Source organism: Lagopus leucura, unplaced genomic scaffold (assembly GCF_019238085.1).
Source record: "Lagopus leucura isolate 7727_CA_CO unplaced genomic scaffold, USGS_WTPT01 Super-Scaffold_73, whole genome shotgun sequence".
NCBI lineage: Eukaryota > Metazoa > Chordata > Aves > Galliformes > Phasianidae > Lagopus > Lagopus leucura.
Genome location: NW_024962252.1, coordinates 72,151,890 through 72,170,638, shown reverse-complemented (window position 1 = coordinate 72,170,638; position 18,749 = coordinate 72,151,890). Strand labels below are relative to the sequence as shown.

At 36.5% G+C, this 18,749-nt stretch overlaps 1 protein-coding gene across 7 annotated transcripts in view; it reads right to left on the bottom strand.

Annotated features, from left to right (window-relative positions):
- Positions 1 to 2,951: 2,951 nt before the first annotated feature.
- Positions 2,952 to 18,749, bottom strand: part of BIRC6 (baculoviral IAP repeat containing 6) — a 170,949-nt gene continuing 155,151 nt past the window's right edge. For all 7 annotated transcript variants that reach the window (XM_042891308.1, XM_042891334.1, XM_042891327.1 and 4 more), the window contains 6 exons: positions 18,249 to 18,466; positions 17,477 to 17,638; positions 15,519 to 15,596; positions 8,095 to 8,283; positions 4,226 to 4,360; positions 2,952 to 3,688 (listed from right to left, as the gene is read on the bottom strand). In XM_042891308.1, coding sequence (XP_042747242.1) covers positions 3,512 to 3,688; positions 4,226 to 4,360; positions 8,095 to 8,283; positions 15,519 to 15,596; positions 17,477 to 17,638; positions 18,249 to 18,466 — 959 coding nt within the window. In that variant the 3' untranslated portion in view covers positions 2,952 to 3,511. The remainder of the gene's footprint in view (positions 3,689 to 4,225; positions 4,361 to 8,094; positions 8,284 to 15,518; positions 15,597 to 17,476; positions 17,639 to 18,248; positions 18,467 to 18,749) is intronic.

Below are 18,749 nucleotides of genomic sequence, written 5' to 3'. Positions count from 1 at the left end.
CCCTGGAGGTGTTTAAGGAAAGGGTAGATGTACTGAGGGCCATGGTTATTAGTGGTAGGTGGACAGCTGGAATAGATGATCTTAGTATTAGGAATCATTAAGGCTGGAAAAGACCTCTGTCTACACAGCTGAGATCATATTATTAAACGATGCGGATAATATAGGTAATTTTCATGTAAAGAAGCAGTCAAGAGACGTAGGAAAAATTATCACCTGTAGACATGAGAGGTCACAATATGCAGAGCCATCTCAGTCAAGATAAAGTGCTGTGTACTGGGATTTGTTTTCTTTGAGCTGTTATTAAAAACAGGCAGTAGTGAGATTATTTTGGAGTTTTACTATAGTAACTCAGTGAGTAGATACTATAATTCCTCTACCTGTATTCCAAAAGAATAAAACAATGGCAACTGCGGGCTCTAGAGAACGAAATGTTTTTACTATTTATTAGTTTTAGAAAATGTTAAACTTCTTTTACCTATTCAGCTTATTGTACTCCATAGAAAGCTCATGTTTCAATATAAATGCCAACATGCTCTACCTTATGTTAAGAATTTATGGGAAAAGAGAGAAAAAATAGAGCTTGGAAAACTGTTTTTCAAAATGAAATGACTGCCTGACCTGACCTATTTATTCATATAACTATATACACATGTATATGATAATACGTTGAGAACATGGATTTGGAATGTCTTCTGTGCCTTATTCTTCAGGTTATGATAAGTATAAAAATGCATCACCTTTTCACTGAAAAATCCTTCTAATTTCTGTTTTCTAGATAAAGAGAGCTGACAGTCCAGAGAGATGTCCACATGATGGTGATTGGCTTCTGGGGAAACAAAGAAAGAAATGAAAGAACACTTGCAAAACACACAAATAGTAAGGCATTATGGAGGGAAAAAAATGGAAGACAAGTCAGAGAAACTCCAGGTAAATACCTAAGTCCTGCCTTAAATGTAGGTCAGCTAGATTTTTGTTCAGGTATTTACAGGTAAACAAGGTAAATTAATTATAGGGTGCTTTACCTATCAATTTCTTTGCCACAGCATATAAAATAGAGCATTTGAGAGCATAAAATAGACCTCAAGGATCATGAATCTCCAACCCCCCTGCCACATGCAGGGCCACTGTTTTGTACAGCTATGGTGGTTACAGATGAGCATTAATCCCTACATTTATGCAGCTTCTACTGAAAGGAAATTTCAAAGGAAACTGATAAATCTTACAGAGGTAACATTCACATTTGCATATGGTGAGTATTGCATCTATGTTAGCAAAACAGAGTGACTGTTTATATGTAGAGATTATTGTAATGACTGCTTTGCTTTCATGGAGCACAAGGTCTCATAGATGGCTGCCGAGCCATTCTTTGGTAGCAGGTGTAGATTGAAGCAATCAGAGAAAAACTTGGCATTCTTGTCTGTGAAGCTCCAGGAAATACTACTCACTACATGGGAACACAGTTGCAAGTTGTTAATGATGGAATCACTGCTTTAATTTGTATGATACTGCTCTGTGGTGCTCAAATTGGAGCAAGAAAAGTTGGTATGCATTTACAAATTAGACTTTAATATCCCAGGCAGCTGTTTGCATTTGCTTAATTTAACAGCAGTGACTTCACATTAGCATCATCGTGGTACCATAAATGCACTCTAAGAGAAAATGATACAGCCTTTTAAAGTCAGATAATGCAAGTTAGGTGCTTTGTATTTCAGGTGTGTTTTTTTGTGGATTTTTTTTTTTTAAATGGTTAAAAAAATACATTTTTATGTATAAGGTGGATCTTTAGGTCTGATATGTTTCTTTTTGGTACAAGTACCAGGATTTTATAAAAATGCTGTGCTCCTGTAGACAGATGGTTTAAACACTAAATTAAGAGCTTTAACAGAAATCACTAACTTAAACGTAGTTGTTACTTTGTGAGCAGTTCTGCTTTTGGAGCCTTTATGAGAATATCAGAGCTTTTTTGTACAACAGTAAAAAGGTAAGTAAAGACCCACCTAGAGAAACACAGTGCTGTTTTAACACAGATAACGATCTAAAACGTTGACTATGGCAGAAACTTTTGTACACTTACCTCTGTAACATTGGCACAGAGCTTCTTGCTTCCCTTTTTAAGGGTTTCCTGTAGTAGCACAGAAATGTGTAAACTGATGTTTTGAGAATTATGTAATACCTGGATGGACCCTGGGATAACGTATCAAAAGAACAGAAAAACTGTACTTTGGACAGAACTATCAATGCCTGTTCACCATCAGCATAAGAACACAACCTCAGTTGGTGCCACTTTTAATGATTAGGAATGATACACTGTAAAACAAGAAGTGAAAAAATTCCAGCGTGATACTTATAAACAAAGAACAAATAGAAAACAAAGTAGAGGATTTTCTTTTTTTTTTTTAACCTCACTTGTAGTATTATCAATACAACTGATCATTTAGTCTGAGGTAATGCCACTATTATCTTTTTAATCCTTCAAGGACTACTTAGTGTAACGTTCATTGCTATCACTTAATTTTTAAAAGCGAGACTTGATAATTAAATCATGGAAATCCCTTTTTAGGTAGGGACTTATGGCTGCAAGAGTAAAATCAGAACTAAGCCTATGCAGCAAGATCTACAGAACGTTAAGTGTCCTACATGGCACATCAGTAGCCTGTCAGTACTTAAAGTAGTTACTATTATTATTATTATTATTATTATTATTATTATTATGTAAAAATCAGACATTTCAACAGAAAACAGACTTTGTTCCACAACAGCCCTTAAGAAATTTAGAACACTGTTAGCTTGCTTAAATTAGCTAAACAAAAGATGAATTCAGAAGTCCAGATTTTGGCATGAGGTAAAACCATGTGCATTTATTTCAACTGCATTTTAGAATTAGTAAGCATAAAATTAAATATGTTGACTGCAATGAATTCAGTCATACAAGTGCAAGCTTTCAGCTATAATGTATTTTATGGCAGTTTATTTAAAAAATGTACCAGTAAATCATAAAAGAGGGATCATGTCCATTTAACTTTTATTGAAGTATACAGGAGGTTTTCTTTAGAATCAAATATGAGCATGAATATATGGCCAAACGTAAAATCTATCAAATTCAGTGAAAATTTTCTGACTTTAAATAGTAGCTGTAAGAATGACCAATATATATTCTTTGTTACAACCGCCCTCACTCTACAAGTAAAAAAAAATAATAAACATTCAGTAAACATTCTTTCCTAAGGTAGTTTTCCCTTATATATCAGTGATTTATCCATTTCTTGTATACATAACTTTTTTAAACATACCAATCAGTGGTTCTCACAATTGAAAAATAAAAGCACAAAAAAGTTTACACTCTTGTACAGGTAAATAAAAGATCATCTTGAATTAAACTGTATATCCGTAAGGGCATAGTATAGTTTCAGTTTCATTGCCTATTACATAATTAGCTTCTTACATACAAATATTGACATATTTGGCTTGTGCTTCAAAGCCTTTGTGTCTAGAAAGTCCATGTCAATGCAACTCATAACTTGAAATCAGTGGGGATATCTTTACTGCTGCTGGGTTTCACCTGTTCGTGCAGCACAGTCTCTTCTGAACTCGTGGCACTGCATTTTTCCACGGAGTCATCAGCGTCTGGATCCAGTCCTTCAGGACAGGGAAGTTTCAGAAGTTCTTCTCGCAGCTGAGCTGTATGACGCTAAATAGAAAGAAGTAGTCAGTGCTACAGACCAGAGTTAAAACATGAATTTCTCACAGTTTTAGGGAACAGAAGCCAACAAAGGGAGTAAGTATAAGTAGCAAAGGTTTTAATGTCTTATTTCACTGCCAGGATAAAGGTTTCTCACAGTTCACATTTAAGGACTGGTGCTTTCCTTTTAGTGACAGTAATTAGGTGCTACTGACGACAAACTAAAGGCAGTGCATAAAACTGTAGCAAACGAGTGCATCAGTGTAAATGTTGTGCTATTTCTTTTGCATTTGAGATGCATTTATGTTCTCTGATCATGACAGAAACTGTTATAACTGAAATTACATAAATATTTATGGAGAAATTGGCAAGACAAGAACTAAATAAAGATCTTACTTGTAGGAAAAAAACTGAAAAAGTGGCCTGCACTTACACTTCAGCTTTTGACAGTGGTGAAGCCTTGGTTTTCAGACATTGTTAATAGAAAACTCAGGTGTTGTACAATTTAACTGCTACTCGTCATTTCTGGATAAAAGCAAGTCTCACCTTGAGAGCCGCTGCATGATGGGACATAGTTCTGCCTACCCGTTTGTCACTGCTGTACTGTTGTATGTCTGCAATCCACTCCTCACACTGAGCCATGATCTCCACTCTTTTTAAGTAAAAATGTTTGTGGATGACCTGCAAGAAAATATTTGGGATGAAAAAACATGGGTTTTCATCTAAGAACCAATATACTTAAATAATACAAAACGTGCAAGAGCCCTGTGAGTCCAAATGGATAAGGAAAAAAAACCAAAACATTGTAAGGATAATTCAGCACCGAACAATGAGTTGTAAGATGGCAGAACAGCAGAGTGATAACAGAATGTCAGATATTCTCCAGTCCAAAGGTGATCTTACCATGCAGGCACTATGTATGTGCACTTACATTAACATATGTGCAAGGACACAAGATAAAATGTTAGGGTTTTCACTGTTGCTTTCACTGCCCTGTTTTATACTTCCTACCCATGCTTCTTCAATAAGAACCTTATCTTCTCTCGTTACTGACTGCTTGCTGGCTGAACAGAAAGCAGATGAGCAGAAACCCTTTGAGCAGTTTAAGCACAGAAAAATAATATGCTTCTGCATAGAGAAGAATTACCAGCTTGTAAGAAATATAAACAATGAGAATTACATTCTCTAGGTATTAGCAGCATCATTGAGGACACTACAATTGCCTATCAATAGTACTTGAGCTGCACCCATGTTGTGAGCCAGTATTTGATCACACAGAAACTTTGGTATTTCTAGGTGGAGTTTAAAAAAGAAACAAAATAATACAAAAAAAAAAAAAAAAAAAAAAAAACCCTCCCCAAACTAAAACCTACCACCAACAAAGCATACAAAGTTATGAAACTCTAGTGTTGGCTTTGCCTTAAAAAGATTTTAAAAACTCTGCCTGGTGAAAGAAACAATAACATTACAGAAATTTTTTTTGAGCACAGTGGGTTCTTGGCAACACTGCAATATAATTGAGAAAATAATCTCTCCCTCTAGAGGTTAGAGAATATAGCTATTAGTCTAAGGAAAAACTGCATACTGAAAGCCTAATAGACTCCAATTCTGGATGTGTTCCTTATATCCATAATGGAGTTTGGGAGAACTCCCACAGACTGGCAGTTTAGATCTCTTGGGTCTTCTTGTCATTTCAGACACAGAAGGGAAGACAGCCCAAGACAGAAGGTAGTGCGAGTGGAAGGATGTATATTCTTTCTCAGACTAAGCTTCCAGGTGTTAATGTATTGCTGAATTGTAATTGTTCCAATTATTCTTAACACAACCCTACAAAGTCCTACAGTTCATAACAGCAAGCTGTTCTCTCAGAGAAACGCTCAGATAATCTGCTCTGAGAACTTATTTTCATTTGGACAGGCTACAAACTGAATGTAGCATTCTTCCAATGAATTCAGCTACTGCATCAATGAAAAATGTAATGTTTCTCAGTGCATAATCTCCTTTTGTTTTTGTGCTATGTAAAGAAACATAAACGCCACTTTTCTCAGTGATAGGGGGTATATACTCAATCAAGCACAGAGGGAGTTCTCATAAGTTGGTAAAGCACAGGGTATGACCCCATGCTTAATTGTGTATGATTGTATTTTTAACACACATGCAAGATATGTTAGCCTCAAACATCTCCTCGAAGCAAGATATCATAGCTTTAGATCTATTCTCACAGTCTTGAGGATTTAATCATACTATCCTAAAGAATCCTAAAAGCATCTGGAAGAAAAAAAAATAACTGAGGAAAACACAGGGAAAAATGAAAATTGTACTTCGGGAAATGTGGGCAGTAATCTGAACCAGAACAAAATAGCTTTGAATCCAAAGCTCTTAAGTGCTAGCCAGCTCTCTTCTCTGCAGCAAAACTGTTATCTGCTCACAGATGGGAGTTTCAAATGTCCAAGATACCACTGCAAACTGATATCTGCTTCTTAATGTTACTTCACATTTACATTTTGTGTGGTTTAGTTTAACTCAGTCCTAGTGACAAATATTGCATTTAGGAAGCTAGTAGCTTTATTGTTTTCAACATCTGTCTTCTGGTAATGACGTGCTAAGTCCCCTGGTCTCATGGAATGATTGTTTTTCCATTGAAACAACACTGTTTGGGTGCACTTTATTACTTTACCTTCCTGAAGAGCAGCAGGATGTCAGCTTACAAGCTTTTTTTCATAGAAAGCAGTAAAAACCTAAGCTACAAAATAATCATGTAACATTCTAAGATTCTTTTCAAAAGTGCTATAGCAGCAAACTGGGGTTCAGTAATCAAATCCTGTAAATTATATATCCTTAATTTCTGTGTAGAGGAAGAGAAAGATGTAATGTTCTTGTCAGAGCTCACCAACTCATAACATCTTCATGTAACTTTAAGTGATGACAACTGGAGAAAATTTTTGCAAAAGTGCAATTGTTACATTTAAAAATAAGAAAGTACCTACTAGCAGAAGTTATTTGAGTAGGTGTCATGGCACTATCATGGTCTTCAACTTACTGAGTAAAACATACAAGAAATAGCTTAGAATGACAACCATGTTTTTCTGCAATAATACAAAACACCACAGTATATAGCACATCATTTTCCATCTGTAAATGGACAGAACACTTAACTTCTTAGTTAAATGTTCATGATTTCTCATTCTATAAGACACTGAGTAATTTAAGTGGGAAAAGCTTTCTGCATTCCAAAGGATGTTTTTATGGATTATAAGGAAGGGATGGGAGACTACCTGCCTACTCAGATGTCACACTTACTAATGTGAATAATCCTAAAATAATTATACTTTTTTTGGTATTTTAGCATGCAAACAATGGAAAGCACAGGTGATGCTACTACACAGTTTCACACCTCAACTTAGAAGTAGCAAGAATTTCTGTGGTCAAGAGCAAAATGCATTTTTTTTCTAACCGTTGGCTGGTAGCACTATGCAAGGACTGTTTGATCAACCATTTTGCATTAGTAGTCATACAGATTCTCTTACTTCATGTAACTTCCATGTTTTTTCTTCTGGAGTTGTTTGCCATGCATGTTGAAACCCCAGCAACCTAAATGGACTCACTTCGGGGATGGAATTGGGCGAGGGACAATGAGAGAGAGTCCCTAAAATCTAAGTTATTCTGTGATACTCTGAGTGAGTTTTAATCTATTTTTCAGGCAAGTAAAAATACTAAACAATTTAGTTTTTTTCAAGTAAGTTTTTAAGGCAGTGTGGATGAAGGTTAATACTGTTCTATCAACATCAAGACAGTTCTTTTCAAAGGCAAAAAATTAAGCATTTTTAAATGAATAATGCGAAGGCTGAAATTGGAAGTATTTTTCCAATTTGCACTGTTTTAGTGTATCCAAAACGTTTCCTAATAAATGCTTCACATTCATGTTTCATAGAAAAATACTTCATTGTTACCTAAGCTGATTAACAAAGACTGAACGTCCACTCTAGGGTTGATCAATAGCTGTCACTTGGATGTAAAAGGCATCACCTGGCATTAAGAATGAGCCAACCTAGATGAAGCATTCTTTAATCAACCTGAGCACCAAACCTGACTTATAGGTCACTTCCAGTTTGTTTACACAGCCCTTTCCCAGAAAGGAATCTGTGAAAGCCAGGTGCATTCTTGTTCTGTTCCGTTTCCAGAGTCAGCTGTGCCAGAGAATAAAAAGAATGAAGCAAAAACCAGACACCTCATGCAAGACATGCTTCCAAGCATTTACATCACTCTCAACACTGCCACCGAACAGTGGAAAGAGTCACTGAACAGTGATCGTTAGTACTAAAAAGCAGTTGTGAACAGGAACATAAGCATGTTTACAAGATGAGTTTCCTTGACTGTTCTGACACGAAAAAGATATTTAGTTTCACAAAGCCCACCTCCTTAAAACATGGCGATGGATTTCTGATTTGTTCAAGCATTGCCCACTTGACTGTTGCCTGTCGTATATTTCCATCGTATTCTCTGGAGCTCTGGGTACCACTTGGAGTACCTCTTGATCGTTCATAACCAGGTTCATTAAAATATGGTTCTGCTACAAGTATAAGAGATTGGACAGATACTAATACCTGTTAAAAGAAAAAATATATGTATTAGAACTGCTATTCACGTGCTTTTAAAAATATATGTAATTTTGCTTACTCGTATGTGAAAACACTTATGACAAAGCATTCTTATTTGCAGTACAGACTATTTGCAAGTAGGGAATGTCAGTGTTTTTAAACGGAAACCATTACTACACATTATAAACATAATGCTTACTTATCACAAATTTAGTTCAAACACATAGAAAATGTAAAAAATAAGTTCAAAATATATAAAAATAAGCAAAATAAAGCATTTAGAGCAACGCATTTCTAATTGCAACCTTTTGTGAAAGAATGCTAAGCTATCAAGTCAAATCAAAGATTCTTGATCCTTTCTTATTACATGCCTCAGAATGATACTGAGATGCGAGGTATCGCTGCAGTAGATTAAAGAAAAAAAAAAATAAAAGGTCTGTGCAAATGTTCTAGAACTGACTCTCTTCCCAGCCTAGATATAACTTAAAGCTTAGGAGTTATTTAGGAGTCTTGTTTGCAAATCCGTATGAAAGGAGTCACTCTTTTCCTTGGAACATGCAGAACATACAGTTTACATCAGGTAGATACCGTGTCAGCAACAAAGAGCTGTTCTCTCAGAAGGCAGTGCCCCAACAACCAGGTAGTTGTGCTCTGTGCTTAGGAGCAGCATTCTCACAGATTTTCTCTTGTAGCAACACGAGCAAATAAACGTTTCAGCTTTCCACACTCTTTCTGTCATGTTTATTGACTATAAAGACACAACGTCTGAACAGTAAATTCTTTCAAAACAACGGCTAAGGAGTTGAATGACCTAAGTTAATCTCACCGCCACCTCATGGAACCACATCCTTAGCTCTTTTGATGCCATGACACTTTCTATTTGTATACTTGATGTGCTCAAACTGTAGTACAGACAGGCAATCTAGCCCAGCAAAGCCTTGTCACGGTGGACAGAGCACATGCTCGTGTAGTGGGAAATGTAAACTAGAGTTCTCCAGTTTGAGGTGAGGTGGAAAATTAAATATTGCCTCCCTTCCCTTCCATGCATAGAAGAAGTAGCCATGGTTATCTTCCTTTACACTTAAAAGTAAAAATGCAGATAAATACATTAAAATATACAGAATGTTCTTCACAAATGGGATCTCAGCAAGAAAATAGTCATTTATAACACTATAAGGGAAAAGAGTGATCTAATTCTGTTCCAACAGCTCAGATACCTAAGGAGTTGTAGTAATTTGTGGATTTCGTGGCCATTGCATGTGTCTAGAAATAATTCAGTTTTTGCTTTTTTGAATTTTATATTTTAAATATATAATTTCTAAATAGCTATGGTAGAGAAATTTGACTATATGCAGCACTGTACTTTCTTGGCCTTAATAAGCATTTGTTACAATGTATAATAATTGTAATGAGTAAAAAACTCTAAACTGATATTCCAGTTTAATTTGGGTCAGAAAAGTCAATTGCTGGAGTGTTTTTGGGTGGTCTGTTAATAGTTCCATCTCTGAGTCAGAAAAAAAACATGCAGTACTTAATTCTTTCCAAGCAATTTATTTCATCCTCCAGCTGTTTTCTATTTAATCTACAAAGTGTTTTTGTCTTGGGGGGAGAAATGACAGAACTTTTTCCAACAACTCCCTTACTACTTTCACAAACTCTAGCTCTAAAAAACTTTAGCATTTTGAACTTAAATGCTGTATGAAATTTCTAGCAACCAAATCTAATAAATTCATATAAGAAAAAGTACTTCACTGAAAATTAGCTTTCTTAATACCTATCTACATCAGTTTTATTGTTATAGTTCAAAACTTCATCTCTTGATAACAAAGTTGGATGTTGGGAAAGATATACCATGTAAAGAACTACAACTTAGTCTTCCAAATCATATTTTTCCCTTGTAGAGAGCATTAACATCTCCAAGCATGAAAATTCCACAGGCTCCCTGGGACGTTTATCCTAGTGTCACCCTCATAATGAAAAAGCTCTTCCTAATATTTTATCAGCATTTCCCAAGTGCCATCTTGCGTCATTAGATACTTGTCCTGTTGCTCTGCATCTTTAAGAGGTATCTGGCTCTATTTTCTTTATACCTTCCCCATCTCTCTGCCACTAGTTCTGCCACCTGTCCGCCCTATCTTGTAATCCATATCTCACCTATTTGGCTATGATACTGAAGGAGACTGGAGCAGAGGTTTTGCTGATGTCAAAGTAAACTATGCCCACTGCTCTCCCCTTGTGCAGAGACAGATTCTCATAGTAGACATCTAGTTGGTTCATTAGGCTCTATCACCCCAGTACATCCATATTAACTACTGTCTTCAAAGTACTTGAAAATAGCTTTCAGGAAGATTTGTTTCATAATTCTCTCAAGGACTCCTGTGTTGCTAAGCAAGCTGTAAGCTCCCCAGACTGTCCTTCTTGCCTATCTTGACAATGGTGTGAGATGGCCAGTCATCAGGAATCAGCCATGCTGGTTGCGACTTCTCAAAGATGAGAGACGACAGATCTGCAATGGCACTGGCTAGCTCCCAGGATGATTTGGTTCCATGATCTTGCAGGTCCAGTTGCCTTGAATACTTATTTTCTCTGTTGAGGGCAATTCCTCTTTCTCACAGACCGAGGGAAGTCATGGAAAAGGGCAGGCAAATTTTAGCCCTAAGGAATGATGAAGAGATTACCTCTGCTTTTTCCATGTCCTCTGTCACTACATTTTCTGATCCACTGAGCAGCAGGACCACAACTTCTCATTGTTTTCTTTTGCTGCCAACACACTTATAGGAAACCCTTCTTGATCTTTGGTTCTCTTGTCATTTTCAACACCAGCTAAGCTTTGATTTTTCTGAGCCATTTGGCCAATGCCTTTATATTCCTTACATGAAGCCCATTCCCTCCTATACCTTCTGTGTACTTTCTTTTTGCAGTTGAGCTCAGGCAGGAGTTGTTTATTTACTCATGCTGGCTTTCTGCCACTCTGATTTGACACATAGAATACATAATTGCTAAGCTTTTAGGGGACTAATCAACCAGCTCTCCAAAGCCAATTCCTGAACAAGTTGAAATCGCTTCCGCTGAAGAGTTTCAACTTAATATGCTGAAGCACAAAGTGCATAGTACTTTAGAATCTGGAACAGGAAATCTACCTTGTGCTATGAAGTAACTATTCCAAGGAACAAAATGAGAAAGTGCCATGGGAACCCTGAATAAATCATTGCAAGTTGTTATTTTGCACGATGTATGTGCTTATTGCTTAACACATTCCTATGGCAGAAAACTGAAAATGTTAAGGACTGTTTAGACAGTTATCATAACCTAGTACGTCCTGATAAATTCTGGGCTAATTTAATTTATCACTGATTGTCACTAAAGACAGCACAACTATACTTTAACTCCTCAGTTTTATTCCTCTACTCAGTTTTCTTGTAGAATTCAGGAGTACCTTTACAGTTTTTCACTAGTATACATCAACTGTTCATCTCTTAGAATGTGGAGCTTTATCATCACCATAAATAGCTTAAGATATAGACATAATATGAATTCCAGTAGATGATGCCATCTTAGAGTCTTCTTAAAATAGATAGATAAATAAATAAATCATCCAAGCCAGTCCATGTGGTACTAGGAATGAGCTGCACAAACAGCAACTCTTCAAGACAAGACCAAAAGGAATACTGGTTGAAAACAGCATTTTGAGTAATTTGCCAGTGTTTCTTTTCTAGTGTTCCAGGGCTATCCAGAAGCCTTAAACAAAGTGAAATGACCTTTCAGAGCCACAAAAATATCACCTGTAACTCACCCTACATGATTTCCATAATTGATTACCAACACTCATGAATATGTAAGAAAATCAAGCACCAAAGCGAAGACTGGTGGTAGACTATAAATACAGCAGAATATGTTTCAGTTTTGAGCATCTCAAAGCCAGACTGAATTGATTCCCTACAGAACACAAAGTCCAACTTCAGTATGTGCACCTCAAGCTCAATTTAAGAAACAAAACCTGAGTATTCAATGAAATAATTTAAGTGAACACTTCCTGCTAGTGTAAAAGCCAGCCCTGCCCTCCTACTTTAGAGCCATTCTCCCTCACCTCTCCAAGGTGCCTCTTTCTTTTTGTACCAGCACAAGTATCTTCTGCTGGAAATAGAAGATTTCTGAGAGAATAATTGTTTCTAGTTGGCTGTAGTTGGAGACCCAAGACATACAAAATGAGAATGGACACAAAATTACTTTCAGAACTGAAGACAAACCCGACTGCTCTGAATTCTCTAAGTAACTTAGCAAAGTACTTTTAGAGCTGTCCCAATTCAAGAGTAATTTCAATTAAGACTGTTTTGAAGTATGCAAAAACTTTATTAAAAAATCCCAGGGTTTAAAAGTTAGTTTCTCATACCAAAATATTACATTACAGAGATAGTAAGGAAGGTAATTTGCACCATGCACATTCTGTCTGTGAAAGCTATCGCAATTGGCACTATACTTTGTACTCATTTCCAAATGCTAATTATATGGCTCTGTGGAAAATTACAGCACCCACCAATATTTAAATCAGAGAGCTCACCTCTCCCAAACATTGTTTTTATAGAAAGGTATTATCTAGAACATCAAAACTTAAATGCACTTGTTTTTTCACACCCTATGCTGCTACCTCACTGCTAACCACAAGCCATTGTTCCTTATGAAAGCATTCAGTCAGAGCAGCCTTTCAAAACATTTTTATAAGGACTGTCTTTATTATATTGAATTTTACTGAAAGATCATACTACAACATGTAAAAAATCCAAGTGTATGGGGAAACGTGTTCAAAGGAGGGCAACAAAGCTGGTGAGGGGTCTGGAACACAGGCCATATGAGGAGAGGCTGAAGGAGCTGGGAATGTTCGGCCTGGAGAAGAGGAGGCTCAGGGGAGACCTCATTGCTCTCTATAACTTCCTGAAGGGAGGTTGTAGTGAGCTGGGGGTCGGCCTCTTCTCTCGTGTCATTAGTGATAGGACCAGGGGGAATGGTTTCAAGCTACGGCAGGGGAGATTCAGGCTGGACATGAGGAAGTATTACTTTTCAGAAAGGGTGGTCAGGCACTGGAATGGACTGCCCAGGGAGGTGGTGGAATCACCGAGCCTGGGGGCGTTCAAGGAAAGGCTGGATGTTGTGTTGAGGGACATGGTTTAGTAGGAGCTATTGGGAATAGGTGAACGGTTGGACTGGGTGATCTTGAAGGTCTTTTCCAACCTTGGTGATTCTATGATTCTATGGTTCTGTGAAAGCATATCACATGTCTGAAAGCAGATTGCTGGTTTTTTATGTATTGTTAGAATAAAAATAGTATCTTCCATTATTTTTACTATTTTAAACTTGGATAACAACCCCATTGGCCACTTAGGAGAAAATTAAGGGAAGTCTAAAGGTCTAGATTTCTTCATATAATAAATGGGATGTTGCTTCACTTGACAACTGTGTAAATCAAATGATTATGAGCCATTAAGATGATAGGTTGCCTGTACACAGCTGAATTAATCTTACTGGCAACTTACTTCTGCACAATCACACTGATAGAGTCTAACACTATGCAGCAGTTCCAGTGAGTTTTAAGTAACTTGAAGTGGCTCATCATGCCGTGATTGCATAAAAAGGTGGCTGCAAACAAGGTACCATGCAACCAATTAATATGTACAATAGCTACATGGATCTTATCCACATCATCTTAAGTGGCAGAGAAATCCCCACCATAAACTTTTGATCCTATTCACTTAATCACTTGTTGGATCTTTTAGCTTGGAAACTTTCCTAAAAAAAAAAAAAAAAATTCTGCCTGCAATCAAAAGCTTGTAGTTAAGGATCAAGTATGTTAATACTCCAGTTAACCTACAGAAATTAACCAGTAAGACTTGGCATTATGGAACAGTTTATAGCTGAAGAAAGTGAAGTGGTGAAAAAATCTGAGTAAGATAATCTCATAGGTAAGACTCTATGAGGATAGATCTCCACACTTACAAGAGCACCGAAGTACCAAAATAGACCACATGCTCTCAGGCTCCCTTAAAAGTTTAAGTTGGATGCTCTGATACCTTGAACAAAAGGTGCCCATATGGACTGGGTTACAAGTGTTCAGTCCAGCCAGGTTCAATGTAATTTTCTTGATTTCCACATACAAGTCAAAAAATGTGGAATCAGTTGGAATTGTTTCTAGGCAATCTTTTGAAATCAATAAGATATAACTCTTTTTGTATTTGACGGATCACACCTATTATGAAAGTTAACTAGTTTTAAGTTATCTGCTATTCATATTTAACTTCTGAGTACAAGAGGCGAGGATTTGCCAGATAAGACAAGATTGGTATTTTATTGTAAAGTTGCAACATTTTTCAAAAGTATAATTTGGATTTTTTTTTTTTTTTAATTGCATTAAAGTGATCCTCACATAGGTGAGACAGCTTTTCTCAACCTTGCAGCATTTGTCAATACAAGAAAATATTTGAAGGAAGACAAGATCTGGGAGTTTTGTATTCTGTGAGTTTTCAGTCCAGCTTCTGACAAATTCAAGCAGTTATTTAACGCCACTGTAGCTGCTAAATATGACTGCCTGGGTATACGTAAACAAATATTATTAAACAAATATACAAATATATGCTCCGAGTGCAACAAAAGGATATATACATGTGGGACTAAAAAAAAAATCAGCTTAAAGAGGCACTCCTCAAGAGAAACTGAGAATGGCTTGAGTGCTGGACATTCACAGCATATTAATTTCATCCTTACAATAACATTGAAGTAACAATCAACTGTTATGAACTCCCCCACAGCTCCTTCACTGTGCACTGAAAGACTCATATGTAGATACATCTACCTGCATTCATGAATCTGACGTGAGTTAATTCTCCCATGCTCTGAACTCCTTGGGAATCAGACTGATTGTTGCAGCTTTTTATCTTCTAAATAGCAACACTTACTAATACAGCTTCTCAATTGGACCCTGCTTACTGACCTAATACATAGGTGAACTAAATTCCAGCCTGTTTGCAAAATAATTATCAAATAAATATATAAATAAATATATAATTATTTCAGATGAACAGGTTAGTACCAGTTACAGAACAGGAATGTCACAATAAGACATTTTATGGACGACTATTTTGTTTTTCCTTACTCAAGGAAGAAAATTCCAGAGTAAAATCACAAAGAAAAAGTCTTAAGACTGACAGACTTACTACTCAGTGACAAACTGAAGAGAAACAAGAAATACTCACCTGCAAAAAACTTGATGTTTGAGGATTCCATTTCTCTTCTGGCCTCCCATGCCATGTGTTAAGAATGCTTAAACATACCTGAGAAAGTCACATGATTAATACCACAGATAAATACTGTAATAAATTTGCTTTGCTTGGGTAGAACAAAATGTTAGCTTCACATCAAGTTCCCTTTTTTTGGGCAAATTTTTGTGTAATTTCATTGCAAAAGACAAGTTTAATTCCCATGAAATTAATTTGAAATGAAAGTGGATAAAAGTAATGAGGATAAGGAAGAAGATCATATGCTGATAAAAGAGCAAAACAAACGCATTACTTTCCTTCAAAGAAAACTTATGGATTCTAGTGGCTCCAAAAATGAATGAATCATTAATATCTGATTCTCTATTTTCTTCTTTAAATACTGTTCTAACACTTCTTGTTTTTAAAGAAAATCATTCTGACTAAGCATTTCAAAGGTGCTCTCTGTCACACTAACAAGGAATTGAAAACACTTATCAACTCTTATGACTTATCTGAATTTTTTGTAGTCAAGTGGATAGAGTTCTGGAACCTTATCATGATGAGAATGGAACAATCAGAGAAGGGAATGCAATGAGTCAAAATATAAGAAATCTAGATAAGAGTATTCACCGTGACTTAACGCAAAGCATGAGAAAAGGATAGACATTCTCAAATTTGAATTACATTCAGTGTCTATGTTAAGAAAAAACTCTGTGTCTAGTAATGGAAAGTTATAGCTTCTGAAAACAGTAAGCAAGGGGAACCATGAAAGGTAGTGGAAAAAAGGAAAACCATTGGCCATAAACATCTTGCATTAAAGAAGTTGAGTGCCACTCTGGTACAGTCAAAGCTTTTTTGTTGGTCTTCAGTGGAGATATACAGATAACCATTTTGGTTGTTCTACATAGAATTTCATACGTGCTTATTTTTGATGTATGTGGAAGTTGCATCTCCCTGGCACACACCTGATTTTCTGTGACATTTTTGGAACCTTCAGAATGGGGTATACCACAACATGGAGACTGGGGGCTAGGAAGAGCTCATCATTTGCTTCATCTTTTAATATTATTTCCAAAAGTTTTAGTATTTTTTAAAGCAAAATGGTTATTCAATCCTTTGTTTAGGATCCATTTGCTTTTATAAAGGATAATTTTTCTTCCCTTTAAGAAAAAGCACTTTTGCATGGAGAGAGAGACAAGGTATGGGCAAATGCAACTAGTTGCAACTGATATGAAACACACTTTGTCCATGGAAGGAATCCTGGGTCACTTAGCTTAAATAGATCTCTGCCTGACTGATTTAGCAAGAAAAGTGGAAAAGAACATTTCTGCTGATCATTTGATTGTAAAAGGAGAAAAAAAAACAAACCAAGCACCTCTAAATTCAGGGAGTGTGCAATACCTCTCTCAGCTTTTTATACACACTTGAATATTTTAATTAAGAGTCAGTTATGAGCAAATTTTCTTAAGAAAATTTGGAAAAGAAATTGCTATACCACTGAGTAGCAGTAGAACTCAGTACTGTGCAACGTTATAGATGAAGACATGCAGGGTTTTCACGAAGTCATTGGACAAAGTAGTACATTTTTTTCACTAAGGTGCCTGTTAAGCTGCTGATGAACCCTTGCCCTTTTCTTAAACCTTGCTGGCCACGGCTGCATGACAGCAGGACCTGCCTCCACACACACACAATCACAGAGCATCTGAATGAGCAACCTACATTTGGACAAACTATCAGGTTTGCCAAACCCAGAATACAAAACATACCACATTCTGGGGGCAAACATGACTGGAAGCAAAGTACTGAGTAAACGAGTACTTTGTAAAAGTACTTGGCCTCCCATTCATAAACTGTTTAATCTTGGAAGATCAGAATCATCATGCTTAAGACACAAAACCACTAAAGAACTTAAACAGACAAGTTTCATCAGTTTCACAAGAGTAAAGTTGACCTACCTTGCCATCATTGTAGAGATTTGGATTAAATCTCACACTGTGGCCTCCAGTTGTTTCCAGATTCACAAGTGGAGGGGAGTTAGGATAATCTTGTGGAAAATATACATCAAACTCAAAGCACCCATTTGCATAAGGGGTGTCTGCTGGACCAGTAATGAGAACCTACCAACGTTAAGAAAGCAAAAAGACAGTTTTCAGAAAGAAACCTTATATTTGTCATCCAGTTGAGATTTCTGCAAATTACGGGAATAATTTTTATTTCCAAACACAACTTATCAGAAATTATTATTAAATATCATCCTCACATACAGGCTATCAGTCTGTTCATTTCAGTAGTCTAGATAACTGAAGATCCCCTGCTAATGTCCATTTCTCCTTACAGATTACAAACGGAAAGCAAAACAGAAGGCGCTAACATGTCTGCCTTCTAGCTTCAGGACAAGAGGTGCTCAGTGTATTTCTCCATACCTACCGTTTTTAACTGACTTAATAACGTAGTATACAAAGATACACTTTTGACTGCAACATAGTAGCAAAACTACATTTTTCCTTTCAGAGATGCTAAAGAACAAACCCTGTCCTATTAAGTCTACTTCGCTAACAAAGTCCTCTATTGGTAGACGGATGCCCATCAAGTTCTTAAAAAATCATCAGACTAAAATACCACCAACTATATTAGTTTAGAAGTTGAGATAACAACTGAAGTACAAATGAAATACTTCTGTATCTTCTTATATACTGAGCTGAAAGAGGGAAATAAAAAGAACATTACCTTCATAATGTCAAGCCGCTCCTCATCACAACGTACAAAAACACTGGATGAAGATGAGAGAGGCAGTGATGTTGAAAGAGTCACAGCTTCTTGTGCAAGACGTCGGGCTCTGGCAGCACTGTTGGCATCACTTGCATTTTTTACCTGAGACATGTAGTGGTAATTTACTTTAAAAACCAATTTTCCATCATCATCTTCAGAAACCATTTCGAATGTATCTAGAAGAGAAAAAAAAAAAAAAAAAAAAAAAAGCCTCAGGAAAACAGTGAAGTTAATAACAGATCAGTCTTGAATAAAGATTCTGAGTTTTAAAATCAGGAAATGTGTATCAAGAAAATGTGCACTTTGGGAATTAACAGTGATCTCAAAAAACAAAGCATTACCAGTCTTAAGTTAAACGAACTCCTGCAGCAAATTTACAAGCTCTCATATGCAACTTGTCCAATGTATGCCATTTCTGATTTGGAAGGCTACCAGCTTCTCCAGGCCAGGAATACAATG